Below are 19534 nucleotides of genomic sequence, written 5' to 3'. Positions count from 1 at the left end.
GTCCATATGATAAGTCACCTTTGTCATGCCCAATCATTTTTATTTTTTTTTTATTATTACTTAATGGAAAATGTAAAGATACATGCCTGGTATTCTTTGGAAAATAAGTGTAAGTAAACATTAAGAAATTATAAACAACATTTTGTATTATTCATTAAATTGTACATCTTTAGCTATGATATAGTTACTTCTGTGTACAGGTTTTAAGTGTAATCATAATGTTTCAAAGCACAGGAATGTTATTGCAGTACTGCTTAAAGAGGAGTGTTTCAATCTCCTCTCCACAAAATCAATATCCATAATGTAATACCGAGAGTCTTTGTAGCATTTCTATACACTTAGCATTGTGGCTTAATGAAGATTGCTATTTTTTGTTTGTGTGTTCATATTAAATCTTCAGTACATTTAAATTAAGATGCAAATGTGGTACTTTCAAAAAGTGTTGTGGGAGTAAGAAAGGGTTTGGTTATTATAGGCTGTATTCCAGAACCTGATACTGGCTGAGCTGTTCAAAAATGTGATACTATGCTCTGCCTCTGAAGCACTTCATATCATTTCCAGTTAAAAAAAAACTTTCCAGGAAGTTGTTGTGGTTTTGTTTGGGTTTTGCTTGTTTGTTTTTAGTTTTTCTGATAAAGTTTTAAGGCTGTTTGCTTTTACTCATTAATTGGGTAATAAAATTGAGCTGTTCCCATCTCTCTGCTGTAGACACCTGACACCTTTTGGGTTTCTGTACCTCCATAGTGACATCCTTCACATTGCTCAGCTGTTACCTTACTGAGTGTTTACTCATGTTGCACAGGGTACAAAAGATCCACTCTTTTTGACTGGTGTGACCTTCCCACCGGAATATCCCATCTATGAGGAAACTAAAATAAAACTTACAGTCTATGATGTCAAAGATAAATTCCAAGACACGGTAAGTGCTTTGCTTCCGTCCTTGCACAGATTTACTGAGGAATAAGTTTCTTGCTGTGTTGTTCTTTGGCTCTCATTTTCAAATCTGCTGGACTTTTACTATAATACAAAACTAACTGAATACTTCATTACCAAATTGGGGAAATGGTTTGATATAAAATTAGTTTTGTTGTTCTCTTGTGCGTAAAATCTACTTTATCTGTTGTTGATATGTTAGAGAGTAGAGAAAGAAAACTATGCACTTAAGATGGGCACTTTGCTATTGGCTTTTTAACTGGTTGTATGAGTCAGCACAGGTATTCCTGGCAAATAAAAGATTGCTCTGGTGTGCTTTTTCAGGGCAGAGAACACTTGGAATAGACTGAGATAGCACCACTGTGAATAATTTTTCAAAAATACATTTCTGATAATATTTTACTTATATGCACAAACGAGAATGATAGTAGAGCCTGTAACATGGGAGAGAGCTACTCATATTTAGTCTCTTGTGTGGTGATACCTGCAGCTTTTCGGTCACTGCTTCAGTTACTGATTTGTAGCAGTCCAAGCTCTACAGCGTCACAGCTAAAGGTGAAGCATTTGGGGTTCCAGTGTTGTACATTCTTGAATACAGAGTCAGCTTTTTTTCCATGGGAGTAACTCACTTGAGCTGATATATGGAGGTCAGTGGGACAATCTGAGTGATTTAACCGCCAAATAAAGAGCTTGAGTACTATTTTATGTGTTCAGGTAATCTAAGACAGTCTTAGACAAAGGCTAAGCCTTTGTCTTAGCCTAGGACAGAGCTAGATGTCATAATAGGACCTATGGGAGATGTGTGTTTTTCTTCTGCAGCAGCTGGAGTCCAGCTGATAGTTTGCTCTTAAACATCAAGAATGGCCCTTGACACCTGTATTTAATTAACTGAATTGCTCTTTGTGTATCTTTAATTGGCACCCAGCATGATTAAAGCAAGTGCAAGCTTATGTCCTGACTGTGTATGTGCTCATTATCTATAAGAAGGAAATCAAAGGCATAATTTAAAGATTGAGACTGTCTTTGAACTGCTTACAAAAGTAAGGTTATATGTTTTGAGGACTTGTAATTTTTTTCAGGTAGAAAATTATTGATCTATTTGTTTAAATTTTCAACCTTTGTGAACCAACAGGTTGGTTCTGTCCCCTCACTGTGCTCTTTCATGGGAATGTGTGGAGTATTTTAAGCATTGATTCTAAATTTCTTCTCTGTTTAAGAAGGGAAAGGGATATGTACGTGCATTTTATAATGTATATATTTTAAATTTGGTATTGGATTAGACTACAGGGGCTTAAAATGGGACCTGCTGTTTATTCAATAGAGTTGTCACCTGTGGACAGGTAACAGGCATTGAGTGAATGGAGTTGGACTTTGTCCTTCCCTTCCAGTTTCATTTTGACTGACAGGTGCTGGAAAATAATATCCTATCTGTAAGTGATAAAAGTGAACTGGGTTCATAGTACTTTTCTCTGTACTACTGCTTTTCTAGCTCCAGGCTCCTCTACTGGCACTTAAGAAAGAGAAGATCTACCCTAGAGAACTAATATAATTTGATAAGCTCTTTGCAAACTTGTAAGAACTTTCTGTAACTGTTCCTTACAATTGTAGTTCAGGACTAGAGTCTCTCCCAGGGAATCCCATTGATGTAGTTTGTAAATCATGAGAGAATATCTGTCTCTTTTGTCATAGCATTTATATTGTTCCTATTTGAAACATTCTAGATCTGTAATGTGGTATATTTTTGTGGGGGAAAATATTAATCTCATCTCTGGTTTACATACATTTAGCATTTTTTACTATTCAACCTTTTTAAAGCTGGATGCAGGCAAGAAAAAATTAAATAAGATGTAAGATTTAAATCAAGATGAGCCGCAGCAAATGGGAATGACCCCAGGCTACCTAGTTGCAACTTCATCTGTGGCAATATTTGAACTTCTGTATACATCATAAAATTTCAGTCATGATGTAACTTGACTTACTTACCTGTAATTAATTAGAAACCATCACACTTTCTATTAGTTTGGGTGATTTTTTTCAAGTCTGTATGTTTATGAAGGCTCATAAAAGTCAGGTTGAAATGAGCTGTAATTTGATACTGTTACCAGCATAACTGCAACAGCACAGACCTCCATGCTTGCTTCACAACCGAACAAATTGGCTATGTCCCTTTGGCAGTGAAACTGCTCCAAGTGCTGTGGTGTCACAGCTCTGATTCTCCAGTCTACAGGAGAGCTGGCTTTCTTGTTCCTCAAAAAGTGCTGCCTCATATTATAGCTGCCAAATGTAGTCCCACCATTCCTCCAAACTGACAGGTAATCAAGTCAGGGGTGGAGGAGAATCCAGGCCTGCTAGACATGCCCTGCTCTTCTAGGCTTTGCTCCAGAGCAGACATCAGATCAAATAATTGAGCATTTGTAGCAGAACTAAACCTTGGATTTGACTGTGAGATATTTTTCAGAAATTGTGTTACAGTAGGAATTCCCACAGCATCAGGGCTGTACTACTGCTTGCCTCAGTTAATAAGCTCATAGTAGTTAATATCCCTTGTCACAAATATATATTTTAACTTCTCTTATTTCTCTTGTTGCAACTATAAGAAGTGAATTCTGTGCATTAATTAAACTCAGCAGGATTTTACTGCCACAAATAGAAGACTGTAGAATAGGCGGGAAAGGGCAGTGAGTACATCACTGGGTAAAACGTGTTCTTGGGTTTTGTTAAACCTGACTGACTATACAAGAGAATTTGCTCTCATTTTCAAATCTGCTGGACTTTTACTATAATACAAAACTAACTGAATACTTCTTGAGTTGTGCACACAGGTGATAATATTAAAGTGAAAGAGGATGCTCCTCACTGAGAAACAACCAGAATTTATTTTTGGCCTGCTCTTTTAAAAAAGTCTTGAAAATACCTTTCAATGCTAGTATTCCTGTACCAGAAAGCTTTTAGTTACTTCACTCTTGCCTGTCACTTAACTTACATTATGTAAGAAGTATGGTTTAATTATATTGAAATACTGTGCAGCTGGGATCACATTCACTGTTCTTGACAGACTAAATGTTCTGACTGCACTTTTAACTTTTTATGCATCTCTGTCTGGTGTTGATCGTAATTATATCTTGGCTGTGTCAGATTTTCTGTAATTGAGGCTTTTTAGTTCAATGAAATGGAGGTTTTTTATTGTTTTGACTTGTCTTTCTAAGCGATTAGTTACTGTAAGTTTTCATGTAAATAGAAACTTTTAAGAAAGACTATGATATTCCCAGTTTACTTAGATATACTTAGAACAAATTAGTTGAAATGCTCATGAAATATCCTTTAAATATATCCAGTGAAGCTACGCATGCAAATCGGTGGTTAATGCCATAGTATGAAAAATGTATAGTGACATCTGTTTCTACATCACAAAGATTTTTCTTCTCATATTGCCATGAACAAATTTATGTTTTGCTGGATTGAGCTACACTGTCTTTAGGATTTTAACAAGTTGGGTTTTGTTGTAATGCTGGGACTGTCTGCCTGTTCTCTGTCATTGTCAAATAAGATCAGAATTATAGGCTTATAAGCTGTTGAAAAATTACTTCTGTCCCACTTTTGCACAAGCATGCTGTTCTTACCTTTTTTATAGGCATGCAGGTTGGCCCAGGTTGGTCTAGCAAGTTTTAGTGCTGAAGCCGGGTTCATTCTCGCTTCGCATAGCACAAGCGAGGTACCACTGCTACATGACAGAGCCATAGAGAATACAAAGCTGATGATTTTGTGTTGCACTGAGAGAAGTCTGCTGCCTAATCTCGGAGGCAGCAGTCGTTGTTCTGTGTTTGGAATATGTGTATCCTGCAGCAAGAATTAACCTCATACCCAGTGAGTTGGGCCACTTCTTTTTCATCCACACATGGACAAGTGCTGGGAACAGAGGCAGGACCAACTTTCTGTACCTGCTGGGAACTAACTTTCTGTATCTTATCTTTGCATCATCCCTTCAAAGATAATCTCCTTTGGATGGATATTACTACTGGAATTCTCATGCGACACTGAAAAGTTACACACAGCCACTCCAATGTTATCTCCTGAGAGCAAGGAGAAACTGGATGTATAAAATGCTGTAAAAATACTACATTTGACAGTCTGGTCTTCCTTTTTTTACTTCCCAAATTTAATCTTAATCTGATAATAAAATTAGATTAATTTAATTATTAATTAAATTAGAAGTTAGGGGCTAGAAGTTCTGTTTTGGATGTGGGAACATATGTTGTGAAGTGGCAATTTTAGATTATTTAGGCTTTAAATTACATGTCTTTTTTAACGCTTGGGGTTTAAATCTTCTATAAAACCTGTTCACTAGGAATGAAATTTTGCAAAAGGTTTTAGTTTGTGTGTTTCTTGATTTTGCAAGTGTCCCTGTTAAAGTTGAATCCTCCTGGAGTGAGTGGAAAATGAAGACTGTCCATCATGACAAAGGCATTTTGAGTTAAGCTGTGAAGCAAAATCTGAAGCGACAGCGTTCCATGTTCCCTTGTGGGCATTGATCCCTGTCACACCACCACCATCATGCAGTTTGATCTTTGGTGCTTTGCCATGTCTGCTGAAGAGACACAGGGCTGGAACATTAGGAGTGTGTCACTGACATGTTTTATGAAAAATCCTTTCCTTAGGATTTTTCCCCTCCTGAGAAGCTGAGAGGCTTCAGGAACAAACTATAAACAATTCTTATCTGCTGCTGTGGAATGCAACAGGGGAGGTCTGTGATTGGTCTCATCTGGCTGTTTCCAATTAATGGCCAATCACAGATCACCTGCCCAGACTGTTTCGGTCAGAGACAAGACTTTGTTGTTCATTCCTTTTCTATTCTTAGCTTAGCCTTCTGATGAAATCCTTTCTTCTATTCTTTTAGTATAGTTTTAATATATTATCTATCATAAAATAATAAATCAAGCCTTTTGATACATGGAGTCAACTTTCGTCTCTTCCCTCATCCTGGGACCCTTGTGGACTATACCACAGGAGTGCTGCAGAGCAGTGTGTAAAATGCATTAGCAGAGGTAAATGTGAAATCTCGTACCTCGCCTTCCTGTTCTCTGCCTGAGTGCACCAGAGTGCACTCAGTCCCTCATTCCTGTGAATGCTAAAAATAATGAAACAGTTTCTCTTCAAAAACTGAAGCAAAGTGTTATACTTTGTTTAAAGAAAAAAAAAAAAACACTGAAGTCTTCCCTTTATCAGTTGCATTCTCTGCGTCTCTGCAGGATTTGCAGAGAAATACTGCCTTAAACTAGAAACTCCTATTATCTTATTCTCCATAATAGAGAGTACTGTAGACTACTATAGTCCTACTCACAGAAATACTTGCACTAAAGCTTTAGATGTTCATGTTTCTCTTCAAAATCATCTATTTTTTTCATAAATATATATTTGATGATAGATTTAGTTTTCTTTTTGCATCAGGCTAGATGTTCTTACTAAACATCGTTATTTGGAGGAGGAGAGAGATGTTTTTTGATTCTTCAAGGCACCTGCATGTTGAATCCACCTAAAGTATTATTGTCAGTCATCTCTGTATTTTTTAAAAGTCTTGGATGCAAAAAGGGAAAGTCAAACTACTGATTTTCTTTTGGGTTTATATGGATATAAATCTTTCTTTGAAGTGGCTGAGGTACAAATAGGTTTCATAAATCTTAGTTTATCTGTAAGAGAATTGAGGATAAGTGTCAGGACTAGTAAAGTTACAGTTATAGACTTAGTCTATTTGGACTGCTGTTTGCACCTCTGTCGTGGGGTGACAGCCTTTATCCCAATATCGTGTGTTGTGTCTGGCCTTTCTTCCCCCCATCCCCCCCGGCCGTCTTGCTGCGGCGGGGCGGGGGGGGGGGGGGGGGGGGGGGGGTGAGGGTGACCGGGCACCTCGGCTTTTGCTTTTGGCTGGCTGGCTGGCTGCTGCTGCTTAGCTTGCTGGCTGCTTTTGCTTTTGCTTGCTGCTGCTGCTTAGCTTGGCTGGCTTGCTTTCTTTTGCGCTCTTCTTTTTTTTTTTTCCCTTTCCCTCTTTCTTACCCTCCCTTGAAGATACCGTACCGGCTCCGGACCTGACCTGGGACGTCCAGGACCCCCTGGAGTCTGCGAGAAGAAGATCAGCACCCTCCACAACACTGCCTGGTTTCTTTTTCTTTTCTTGTGTTGGGGAGTGTTCCTTTGTTACTTGTTATTAAATAGGTTTTATTTTCCACTTTGCTCCTCCGAGGAATTCCTTCCCGAACCTGGTATTGGGGGAGGGGTGGTTGGAGGTTTGTTTTAGGGGACTCCCTTTCGGAGATTTCCCCTAATTTGTCCTAAACCAGGACAACCTCACCCTTGAAAATTTAGTGGGAGGATTTGGTTTTGCAAAAATCTTTCTCCCTTTGAATGATCTACTTTTTCTCCTACCCTTTTATTACTTTTTTTCTTTTCTTATTGAGGCAAACTCCTCCCTATTGCTGTATCTTCAGGGAAAATTGTAACCTACTGTTCTTTAATTTTCTGTTTTCATTTCCTTTTCCACCTACTCTGCCAATCAAACGCTATTGCTGCCTCACATCAGGCAAAGGTTTGTTCTAAGAGCTGACATTTGGGAAAATATTTGTAAAAGTACCTAGCAATGAGACCAATGGTATTGTCTAAGAGTCTAAAGGATTGTCTTGGAAATTGCTTAGAAAGAAAGGAACAAATTAGTAAATAACATTTTCCTGTAAATTTCATTTTAATCAGCTAGCGATTTCAGTAACATAGGCATGATTCTTGCAGTCTCTGTTGCACTGCCTAAAAAGCTTGCAAATATGTCATTCTTGTATATCCTTCATTGCTCTGCCCCTCACTAGACCAGCACAGAGCACATCAGAACAGTCAAACAAATCCACCGCCCTGTTGTTTCTTATGACTGCCCTGTTGTTTCTTATGATGACTTTTGCACTGCCCTGTTGTTTCTTATGATGACTTTTAGTGTTCAAGGCGGTTAGTGCCTTGTATGGGACGCTGGGATGTTTTCCTCTGAAATATGAATGCTGCAGCAAATGGAGTGAACAGACTCAAGTGTTCACTCCATTTGCTGCGAATTCCAGCGAATGGAGTGAACAGACTCAGTGTTCACTCCAGATGGCTCAGTGTTTCTGTAGTCAGTGTGGAGCAGCCTGGCTGGGAAGACATGGCCTCAAGTTGTAGAATATGCTTCTGTCCTTTCAGAGGGTTGAACTACTTTCCCTCTGAGTGCCTTTGATGCTGACACCCCCTGGACAAGGTGAAGCAGCGAGAAGTCCCAGGGGAAGGCTCGTACGTTCCCGTCGCCCGGCAAGCCTTCCGCAGTGCTTGCAGCTGAGGGGCACTCTCCTGGGCCTGGTTACCCTGGAGGGTGCCTAGGGAGAACTGCCCCATGTTAGAGTGGGCACAGCTCCCTGTAGTGGACGGGGCTCACTGCAGCAATCCAGCAGAATAAGAGAGGGACTCCAGCTGAGGGTTGTAATAGCTTTCCATGCTGAGGAATTCCCAGAGCTGAAGCCAAACACCCCTGGCTTGCACCAGGTTATAAAGGACACTGAGAACAGGGGTGGAGACAACATTAGGAGCAATGGGGAGAAAGAGGGGAGCGGTATTCGAGGGAGTGACATTGATGAAAACCAATAGGAATACATAAGGGGTGGGGCCCTGGTCCCTGAGCCAATCACTTGACGCTCCAGCTAGAACTTTCTAGAGGGAAGGGAGGGAGCGCCGAGTGACAGGCAGGACACCAGGGAGGAGTTTAGGGAAGGATACATTGAGACTTGGGAGGAGCAGGGGTGACAGGCAGGGAGGAGGAGGGCGGAGTGAGTCAAGCCTGAACCATATAAACTAAAGTGGGGAAACAGAACTATCCATATACAAACTGAGGGGGAAACAGAACAACCTAACACAACACAACAACAAGGCCCTGGAGAAGCTGCTCCTCAGGAGCGATGGCTGGTGCTGCCAGCAGGCTGGATACTGAGGCCCTCATAGGGAGCCTAGGCACTGTGAGGGTGAAGGATTTCCTTGAGCTAAATGCAGCAACATGGAAATGTTTGAGTCACTTCAAGGATAAGATTTGTTTGTTCTCATTGGTTGTTTTTTATTTATTGTCAGTTTTTTATTTATTGATCAGTTCTTCCAGCTCAGATGCATGGGTACCCAGACTACAGCTGGCCTTGCTAATAAAGTCTGGGGCATAGAAGGCATTTGAAGTACCTCAGCCTTTCCCTCTTCCTATGTCTCTGTGTGTCTCTGCATCCATTAAAGATGAGGTTCTCCTTAGCCCTTCTTTTGTAGCTAATGTATTTATGGAAACATTTGTTACTGTCTTTTATGGCAGACGCCAAATGAAATTCCAGATAGCTTTTGGTCTTTCTAATTTTCTCCCTGTATAAGCTAATGGAATCCTTGTAGTCCTCCTGCATAGCTTTCCCTTTCTTCCAAGGGCCACAAACTCTCTTTTTCTCCTTGAGTTCCAGCCAAAGCTCTTTGCTCATCCAGCCCAGTCTTCTTCCCCACCAGCAGGTCTTTTGGCATGGGGGGAGGCCTGCTCCTGTGTCTTTAACATTTTGTGAGGAGTGTCCATCCTTCCTGAACCTCTTTGCTGCTCAGGACTGCTACCCAAGGGATTCTGGTAACCACATTCCTAAATGGGCCAAACCTTGTCCTCTGAAAGTCCAAACTGGCTGTTCTGCTGACTCCCTTTCCTTTTCTGAGACATGACAACATTATTTTGTGATCACCATGTGCAAGGCAGCATCCAACCACAACATGACCCACTGGTTCTCTTCTGTTCACAAAGAACAGGTCCAGTGAGGTGCCCTCCCTGGCTGCCTCACTCACCAGCTGTGTCAGGAGTGCCTCTTTCCCACATTATAGGAATCTCCTGGACCCTTTCTTCTCTGTTGGGGTGAATTTCTTGCGCATATCTGGTAACTTGGTCCCACCATGGGAACAAGGACTACTGATAGTATGACTTCTCCCAACATTTTGCCCACCTCTTCATCCTGGTTGGGTGGTCTGTCTCTCTTGTTGCCCTTCCCCCTGATCCTTTCCTGAAAACACTTGACGCTGTGGCAACCATCATTAAGCTCTGGACAGTCAGAGCCCTTCCTAATACACGGGGCTACCACCTCTCCCCTTCCTTCCTTATTCCTTCTGAAAGGTTTGTAGACATTGGTAGATACTACACCCTTTGTAGAGATTGATGTAAAACAGAGCAGAGTGTCCAATCAGGATTGAAAATATTAAAAGAAAGGTATATGGAGCAGTGGTAAGTCTGCTCTTGCTTTCGTATTATGAAAGCAGGCACTCAGAGGTTGGAAACAGATTTTTCTTTTGAGGTTTTGGGATGTGTGTTCTGTGAAATTGAAAACAACAAATTCAATCTGTTAGAACAGATTTTTCTTCCTTTACCATGTGCCTCACACAAGTGTCTTTTACAGTTACGGCCATGCTTGTACCAGTAAATGTTTACATTTGAAACTTTGTACTTAAAAACTAAAGCTAAACAAATAATCCTATTAAAAAATTACATTAGAAACATATGCCCTGGATGTAATGTGAGACTTTATCTTCTTGCTCAAGTTTTTGCTAGAAGAGCATAGTAGATTGCTCTCAAAGCAAACTAAATGTTTTGTATTATGCTCTATTTTAAATTTTTGATGAATAAACATGAAAGGCTTGTGTAATCATTTAGGATTTCCAATGCTGTTAGAAGTGCATGAATCATTGAATTTTGCAGTAATCAAAGCCTCTTTCTGTAATTATTATGCATTATTTTACAGAACTAAATTCCCATGTGGCTGAAATTTTCCATACTTGGCTTTCTTCATGCCAGAAATGAGGATTTTGTTTAGATCTGTTCTTTGTTTTGTCCTGTTCATCATGGATTGTGTGATCACAAATAGAGGGCAAAAATCTCTACCTTCTAGCATACATTTTCTTTAAGGATCTGTTTGCAGCTTGCATAGTGGTGGCCAGAAAGCCAGGAGAGCAAAGGAAATTGCAGTCTTGTAGCATGGTCAAAATTTGGTGCATGTGGTCCTCTCAAAATCTCAGCAGCATAAATGTGAATGAGCACTATTAACAGCAACCATTGTAGACCCAAGGTTTCAGTGTACAAAGCAGTTACTGCGTTCAACAGAGCATCAGCTGCTCTGTAGTGTTCTGGCACTTAGTGGTATCTGAGATATCTTTTTACTAAGGAGTAAACTGACTTCCCTCACCTTGAATTTATTACTTTTAGGTGAGATCATGGATTATAACCAAGGATTCACTGGCACAGTGACATTAGTTATGTTTCTACTTATTCTTTTTTTGGTGTTTGCTTTTTTTTGCCACCATTCTGCAGTGATGAGAATTTACTGCATTTTGTTTCCCCTGCCCTCTGTCCTCCCCCCTCCCCCCACCTCACCCTCCACCACCCCCCTGAGTTCTTCTCATTGCAGTCATGGTATTTTTAAAACAAGAATAGTTGAATACGTTTTTAGTACCATGCAGCTGTTGATGTTTATTCTTGCAGTCTTACCGTCCTTAAATCTTTTGCTGTATACACAGTCTCACTAATGTCAAATGAAAAAGCTGGAAGTCACAACTATCCAAACCACTTTAATAAGATTTCATTTTTCTTTTCATTTCCCCACTTCAGTTCAGAGTAGGGAACAATATGAGTTTATATTTTACTGGTTTTTTCTGCCCCAGCTTTCCCTGCAGGTTTCAGCATGTTTCAGTAAGGCACAGCATTTAAGGCATAACCAGTGTAATGGCTCATAGACCTATCAAGGTAACTCAGAGCAGAAAACAAGGATGACAATTAGAAAAGACTGTTCTATCAGCTTTGACTGTAAAACACCTGCGTCACCTTCTAGTGAAATTCAAGGGTCTTTCACTGGAGAGGAAATAGAGAGATGTATTTCATCTGCAAGTTGCTAAGCAGACATGTTGTCATACACTTGTCAGGAATATTAAATAAGTAGGACATTTGCACCATTTCTAGCGTATGTATTCTTGTGAGATAAATTGAAGGTTTTAAGTGTGTGTATGTTATATGTTAGTCTGACTTGATATCTGACTCGACAACCCTTTCTGGTGGAATCTGAAGTCTTCTTACTTCAGTGAGTCTCACTGTTACATATGGTTGTCTACATTGCTCAGGTTTTTGGTTCTAAGGTAAGACTGTTGGCATTTGTCACTGTATTTTTAGTGAAAGAAAGAAAATTTCTGGATCTCTGTGGAGTAGAAGTCTGGGTCTTTTTGCAAAAAATGGTGGAGGTGTAACTGTCTTAGAAATTTGTTTCAACTATTTCCATCAAAATCTGGCAGCAGCAGTTGGAGCAGCATTGTATCACAGCGCTTAAGTTTTTTTCCCCCCTACTTTACAGCAGTTTTACTGGGTGTATTAGAAGTGCATTCAGAGTTACAAGCTATTTTCATTCATTGCAACAGCATCTGCACTGTAAGTAGTTGTACATAGGTATGTTTTGTCTGAAAATGCAGATCCATAAGTTTGTGTTAGAGAAAATAATTTCTCTGTTGAGACCCCTTCAGACCGGGTTGTTTGCTTCTGAACAGAAAATCTGTATCATGAGGGACAAATGTGTTTTTTTTCCTGAGAAGGCAGTGGTTGGGATGTTTTTGAGATGTTTGGAAGGCTTGGATTTTAACACACAGCTGCCTCAGTGAAATCGAACACTGAGGTCCTTGATTTGTTATAGCTGTAGATTCTCATTGCCTCGGTTCCTGGGGAATAACTTGGCAGCTTTTCAAAAAGAAGTAATTTCTAGGCTCTTCCTAAAGAAATTATCTCTGAATGTGGAAGCTCTGGATGGTTACTGCCCAATTATTGCTACCCTTATTTGACATAACATCAGCCCTGTAAGACAAGGACATTTCTGAATAATTAGCTGGGTTCCAGTGGCTTTCAGGCTTGGGTACGTCAGAAGACTGTCCTTGCAGTATAAATTAAAGTATAGGCACATATACACAATTTCATTGAGAGGCTTCCTGAGAGACTTTTTTCTGTGTACACAAAATACTCTGTAATAGTCATGTCCAAAGTTTCATTGGCCATTAAGACGACCTTGGCATTATCAGCTTGCAATCCTCTCCTGGTGAATAAATCTGTCTGGACTTAGAATTAGCCCTTTACAGAGTATTTGACAGTAGGGTGGGGGTGGATTCCTTTTCTCTACTACTTTCTTAATGCTCCTCAGGCAGTAGCTCAGTGGCCCTGGAAAAGGCTTCTGGAAGAGAGACCACAGGGCCTAAAGTTTTCATGTCTGTTTTCAGGCAGGTGAAACCTCATAATCAGCAGCATATTCAGTATGAAGACAAAAAGCCTGTTGACTCCAGTTGCATTAAATTCCACAGGAATAGGATTCTGGCATTCTTAACATCTGAAATACTGTTCCTCAAAATCCATGAGCTATCTATTGAAGGAGTTGAAGAGACAGTAACAAGAAGTGAAGGGGTATTATGTAGTTTGAAAAAGCAAAGCATTATTTGCCTTGGTTTTGGTTTGTTTCCCCCCTTTTTCTGCCAGTTCATTTTTTTTCCAGATTTGCAGTTTGGTTTCCCTGCTAGGTGTGCAGCCTGTTCTGTATGCTTATCATGGAGCATGCTGTTTATTTGATGTTTCTGAAACTCTTAGATAAAGCTACTTTTAGAGTTACCTGAATTTTTTTTCACTTTTATTTAAGACAGATTGGATGTAGTCATTGACTACAGGTGACTATAGGTCCTTTACACAGGACCTACAAAAAGCTGCAAATTCAGGTTATTTAAACAGAGTAATTAATTCCTCCTGTGATCTGAACACCTAGCTTAAGTAACATAAAACATGCTGGATTTTCAATCTCCTCTTTAAGAGAAATTGTCAAGAAATTTGTATTTACTGTATTTGCTTCTGTGATATAATCAAAGTGAATCTTGTGAGACTGCATAACTCGGATGTTTCTTTTGACTAGGTCATAATTATTGATGTCTTTTAATTATTAAAAATAGAATGGAAAATAAACTCTTTGCTTCTTTAGTGAGTGGCTGTCATCCATAACAGTTTTTAGAGATGCTGTAAGTTAACCTGCACAGCATCATGCTTCACAGTCAATTAAAATGGAAGTGGTTGGTCCTGACTTTGGGAATTCAGTACTGTAGACACTGTCTGTTTAAGACTAGGTGTTTTGTATCCTGGTTGCTGGATACTTTTCATAACTGAGATTACACTGTCTGAAACCAGATACAATAAGTATTTTTATGTAATGATGGCAACTTGTTTAATGTGGGAATGCGAAAAAATTTTAGATTTTCAACAAGGTCCATAGCTTTATTACAGATAAAAAGCAAAGTTTTATTCTATAGTCTATAGTATATATTTTTTATTCTGTAAAGAAAAGCAAACGTGTTTGCAGGTGGTTTTAACATTTGTTATAACTTTTAAATTAGAGATAATAAAAGTAAGTGCATGTGGTTCGGGAGTGTGCAGATGTTTTCCTTTACCCTTTTCCCCACCAAGTGATGAGAGGGCAAAGATTTAACCTGGAATTAATCAAAATTTATGTTAAAAATGAGTTTCTAAGGCAACCTCTGAACTGGGGAGAAGATATGCTTTGCTGTAACATCCTGTAGTCCTTCTCTACCAATACCCAGACTTGGAAACCTGGGAGGATAAATGTGGTGTCTGGCCAACATCCCAACACAAAGTGCAGAGTGGAAGGTAGATGCTAGGAAAAATCTTAAGGGCCTAGATATGATCTAGAGGACCAATCTAATAGCCCCTAGCAAAGTAGACCCATCATTGCTCCCTTAGATGTCTCACCACACTAAAATACTTTTTTGACTGTTCTGTTCCTTGGCTACTGAAATTTAATTTTGTCAAGTGATGAGTGGGGGTTGGGGAGCAGCTGGCCAAATGGAATAATTAGTAGGGATGTGATAGGAGGAAAGTCCTAGGGAAATTCATATTCACAGAGAAAGAGGCTGAATTAGAAGATACGGTCAAACTTTGTTATGTTGAGTTAAATAGCCCACACCATTCTGTCTCAGGTGTACATTCAATTGGAGCTCGGTTTGTTTGCCTGCAAATAGAGCTGGATCACTGAAATGGGCTTCAAGTCCTAATTCCTCTGATACTTGCCGTTGGAAAGGATGATATATGTAAGGTACTGGAAGATAATCATCAATACTGTGGAGCCTTAAGATCACACATCTTTCCTTTGTGTTTGTAGTGAAAAATACAGAATTAGCTAAAATATTAATATTGCAAAGACTCAGGTGTTATGTAAGGTAGGTAATCTCAAAGCTCAGGTAAAATGAAGGAGCCCACAGGTTCCCCTATAGTTGCTTTGCTAATCCAAAGTCCGTGTAATTACATTATACGTGCAGTTCGTGTGATTGTAGTGTGTACCTGCTGACTCTTGTTTTCTGTGCCTAAGGCACAGGAGGTTAAGTGAAGCTGTAATTGTCATTTGCTCACACAGTTGCCAATATTGTAATACTGGGTATAACAAATTCTTTGTGATGTTGTGGTTAAGGAAAAAAATTCAGTTTCAAACTGTATAAACATGGAACTTTTAGAGCATTAGTAACTAAAACAACTGCAAGTAAAGTGTGTGTTTCATTATCCTTGAAAAATGCAGCCAATGTACGCTGATATTACTAGCAAGTGCAATATGATGAGTTTTGCAAGTATTTTTCTTAATATCTTAAAAACATGTTCAGAGAATATCAAATTGTCTAGTGTGCTTGCCTACACCAAAAAAGTTATTTCAAGTACTTTATTTCATTTTATTTGTGGTTTCTCATTTATGTGATGTATTCCTGTCTTGTTCAGGATTAGCCCTGCAAAATATGAGAAAAAGTCTTCAACACTTTATTAAAGTAATTTAATTTTTCAAGGAAATATTTAAGTTGGCTTTTCCAAAGAAGGAAACATTGTCATTACCATTAAACTAATGTAACAATACTGCATTATTATTAGCAGGTTTTTAAGCAGATAATCACTTTATTTTAAATTATCCTCTCCTGTTACTATAAGGACATTCACCTCTAATAACACCTCACCTTCCAGAAGAACACAGTGGTTAATGGGGGCATTTGGTTTGGCTCATATTTCTAAAATGCTTTCATTTTCTTGTCTTCCATGAAATTTAAACTGTTTTAAAAGGTGATATTAGACAAAGTACCCTTTAAATGTTTTAAATAAAATTCCAAGTATGTTCACCTGATGTGTTTGATTTATCTTGAATTAGGTTTTCTTTGGTTTGATTGGGAGATACTTCCAGGGGGAAAGGGACTGTTTCTAGTAAGATCCTTGGCCTGATAGTGCTTTAAACTTCTTACATCTACCTGGCTGGATGACTCAAAATTTCCACGTGGCATAATTACTGGAGCTTGAGCTGGCAGGGAATCTGTGGGCAGGGTGCTGCTTGCAGTCTGGAATATAGGTTAGTATCTCAGCAACAATAACATTTGCAGGAGACAGGGCTAAAATTCTAAAAGGTGCATGTATTCACATGAAGGTTTCTACATTCATTTTTGGAAGGCAGCTTAAGATGTTTCTTTTAATCTCTTACTCCTTCTCCTGGTTTTCAGATCAGTAAGGCAATCACATATTGGTGGACTATTTTCTAAGCTAGGTGTAAAGATTGGAGTTTGTACCCAAGAGCAGTGCGTGCTGTGTAGTGCTCTGACTTTTTTCTGTGTGCTGTTTCTAGAGTCAATATTAACAAAGTCCTATGGAAGATGAAAACAGTCTACACTGAAATAATGAATAGCATTGAAGGTCTGCTACATATTAATAGAGCAGTTCTTATTTATGGGGGAGGAATTTGTATACCTGTATTTAAAGTCATGCAGTCTTAGAAAAGGTGCTACTTTTTGAGATATAGTTTCTTCAGGATGTTTAAAGGAAAAGGCTGGAAAATGGGCTACAGTATCAGGTATCTTTATTTACTTTTATTTTTGTTTTGTTTTGGTTTTTTTTTTTTTTTTTTGTTTTGTTTTGTTTTGTTTTTTTCTCTTTCTAAATCTATATAGTCCTTGTTACAGCTGATCAAGTTCACTGTCTCTCCTTAACCTTTCAAGGGAAGGGAGTTGAAGTAGCACTTGTATTGTTATATTTGGTTAGCTTCAGATCCAGAGCTGGAAATGTATAAGTTCTGTTAATACATCCTTTTCTCTAGTGTCTGTCTGGAAGTGGAAGTGATGTGTGACTGCAGAATTTCCCCGGTGATATCACTTTTAGCACAGAGTTGTTTGCAACATGTACTGAGTGCTCCCACTTCTTTCTTCTGAGGGTTTGGTAAAAGTGTTACTGTTCAATATTTGTTACAATATTTTGATACTTAATATATTTTACAATATAAAAGTGTTACTGTTCAATATGTGTTACAATATTTTGATACTTAATCGTAAGTCACAGAAATTTATTTCCTAAAAAAATAGTTGTGCAGATAAGGATAGTGACTACCTGAAAAAATAATAATCTGAAAAAATCTGCATGTGTAACCCCTATTTTTAAAATAAAAGCAGTATTATGCTAGGGAAATAGAGCCTCTTGTCCTGTGAGATACAATTTCTACATGGAAAGAGAGACTTTAAATTAACTGTACTCATTACAGGAGTTAGCAATGCTTTGACTAAGACTCAGCAATGCTAAACACTGCTGGAAGATAAGAGCTGAAGTTATACCTTACTGCTGGTACTGGGAGGCTTTAGACAGGTGGGTTTGAATCAAGAGCAGGGCTGGAGCACAAGAATCCAGGCCTCCATTTTAGGACTAAAGCCTCACCATGAACAAGGATGTGTTGAAGTAAAATGCTGCAAGAATGAGCAATGGCATTGTGTTTAACTGAATTCTCCTGGCAGTCTAACAGATGAAATTACTTGCAGAAGCTTTTGTGGCTGAAAAGGATGTTTGCAGTGTGTTAGTACAAGTTGCATTTCCTTTGCAGGAGCTGTTAGTATTTTTACAATGTTTGAATTGAACATTGGATGTAATTTAACTCTGAAAATTTCTTGCTAATGAAAATTTTCTTTGCAGTAAATGTACATGAAAATTTACCTAATTACATCTCCAGAACTTATATTTTAATCCAGACTTTTCAGATATAATGGTATTCTTAAGTCTGTCCTTATTTGTAACTGAAAGGAAATTTGTTGTAAAAAGCAAAGAGAAAAAGGAAGCGTAGATGCCTGATCTCCATGGAAATTGTTAAATTTGCTATCAACTTTTGATGTTCTTCCTGGTGCTTCTTTTAGTCTCAGAAACTTGAAGAGTCAGGTCAATAGTGAATCAAACCTGTTTTGCTGAGGCCACCCCAGCACCCTCTGGTGTTTTGACTGGTGTAGCTTGCACTGGGGCAAGAAGTATGGCCAGAGGCTGGTGGTGCAGAAGCAGCAGCTCTAAGAGCTTGATAAAGGAGCTGAAAACTTCACTGAAGGATTTTAGCCAGCTTTAATTGCTCTGCTGACAATCTGATTTCTTAAAGTGCCTTAAAAAATAACAGTTTATTTTCAATGGCTTTATGATTTGTGATGTCCCCCATTTCATGGTCCTACCTTGTTTGTCTTTTAAAGCACAACACATCATACCCTTGAACAAAAGAGCTTTCTGGCATAAATTTCACTCAATATTTTTCAGTTGGTCACTGCAAAGACAGTTGATTCTTATATAATTTTCATTCACCTTTAGAATTAGATTTATGTAACTTGTGATAGACTCTGTTACATTTCACTGTTTGTTACTTTTTACCTTTTAGCATAGATTTACCACAGCAGTGCAAAGAAAAGAGGCAGTTTATCCCGCATGACAAAGTTACTCCCTTAACACACAGAGTATGCATGTAACCTACTTAGACTGTAGATGTTACTATTAACGTGGTGTTGTAGCCTTTGGGGAAATCATAGCTTATACACTGGGCTGGAAGAAACCTGAAGGGTCTGGAAAGGTACTGGATTGTCTAAGGTGCTTTTTAAGAATGAAACATGAGTTTTTAATGTTTTCATTTTTTTTCTTCGTGTTCATTTTTTTCTTCATGTTAGAACTTCTGCTGTAGCTGAAAAGTATGTTAAGGCTTATGGCCAAATTTTATAAAGGTTCAGATGGGAGATATTTACACACCTGAAGATGTCAGTGGGCTGCTCAATGGATTTGAATTAAATTAGACAAGCAATTTCCCATTTTTTAGATATTTTAGGTACTTTTTTTTTTAGCCACATGTGTCTCCTTAGGCACTTTTAAAACTGCTTGAAGAAATCTGTCAGCACCTTTTTCAGACTCCATGTACATTTGAAAAATGTGACACTAACTTCTCCAGAGTGGTGCCCACGAGAGCATCTCTGTTAGAATACAGAGGTCAGCTTACCTATACAAAGCAATATGCTCCATAAACTTTAGAGAGGAAGACCAAGTACCTTTCCAAGAATTACTTAATCAGGGGTCTGGATGAAACACATTCCTGGCCTTCAGGTCACTCTTCAGACCTGGTCCTAACAGTTGTCTCCAGTGGGAAAATGGAGAGCTCTCTCCTACAATCAGATGGGGGGGGGGGGGGGGGGGGGGAGGGGGGGAAATATTTGCCTTACACAGTTTTTC

The 19534-nt window shown here is 38.9% G+C and overlaps 1 protein-coding gene across 1 annotated transcript in view; it reads left to right on the top strand.

Moving 5' to 3' along the window:
• The window catches only part of INPP4B (inositol polyphosphate-4-phosphatase type II B), a 284613-nt gene that overhangs the window by 115663 nt on the left and 149416 nt on the right, over positions 1 to 19534 (top strand). The window contains 1 exon segment of the mRNA XM_018922414.3: positions 803 to 919. Within this exon segment, the coding sequence (XP_018777959.2) occupies positions 803 to 919 (117 nt within the window).

The sequence above is a fragment of the Serinus canaria genome, chromosome 4 (assembly GCF_022539315.1).
Source record: "Serinus canaria isolate serCan28SL12 chromosome 4, serCan2020, whole genome shotgun sequence".
NCBI lineage: Eukaryota > Metazoa > Chordata > Aves > Passeriformes > Fringillidae > Serinus > Serinus canaria.
The sequence above is the reverse complement of the archived record's forward strand: the minus strand, read 5'-3'. Positions and strand labels throughout refer to the sequence as shown.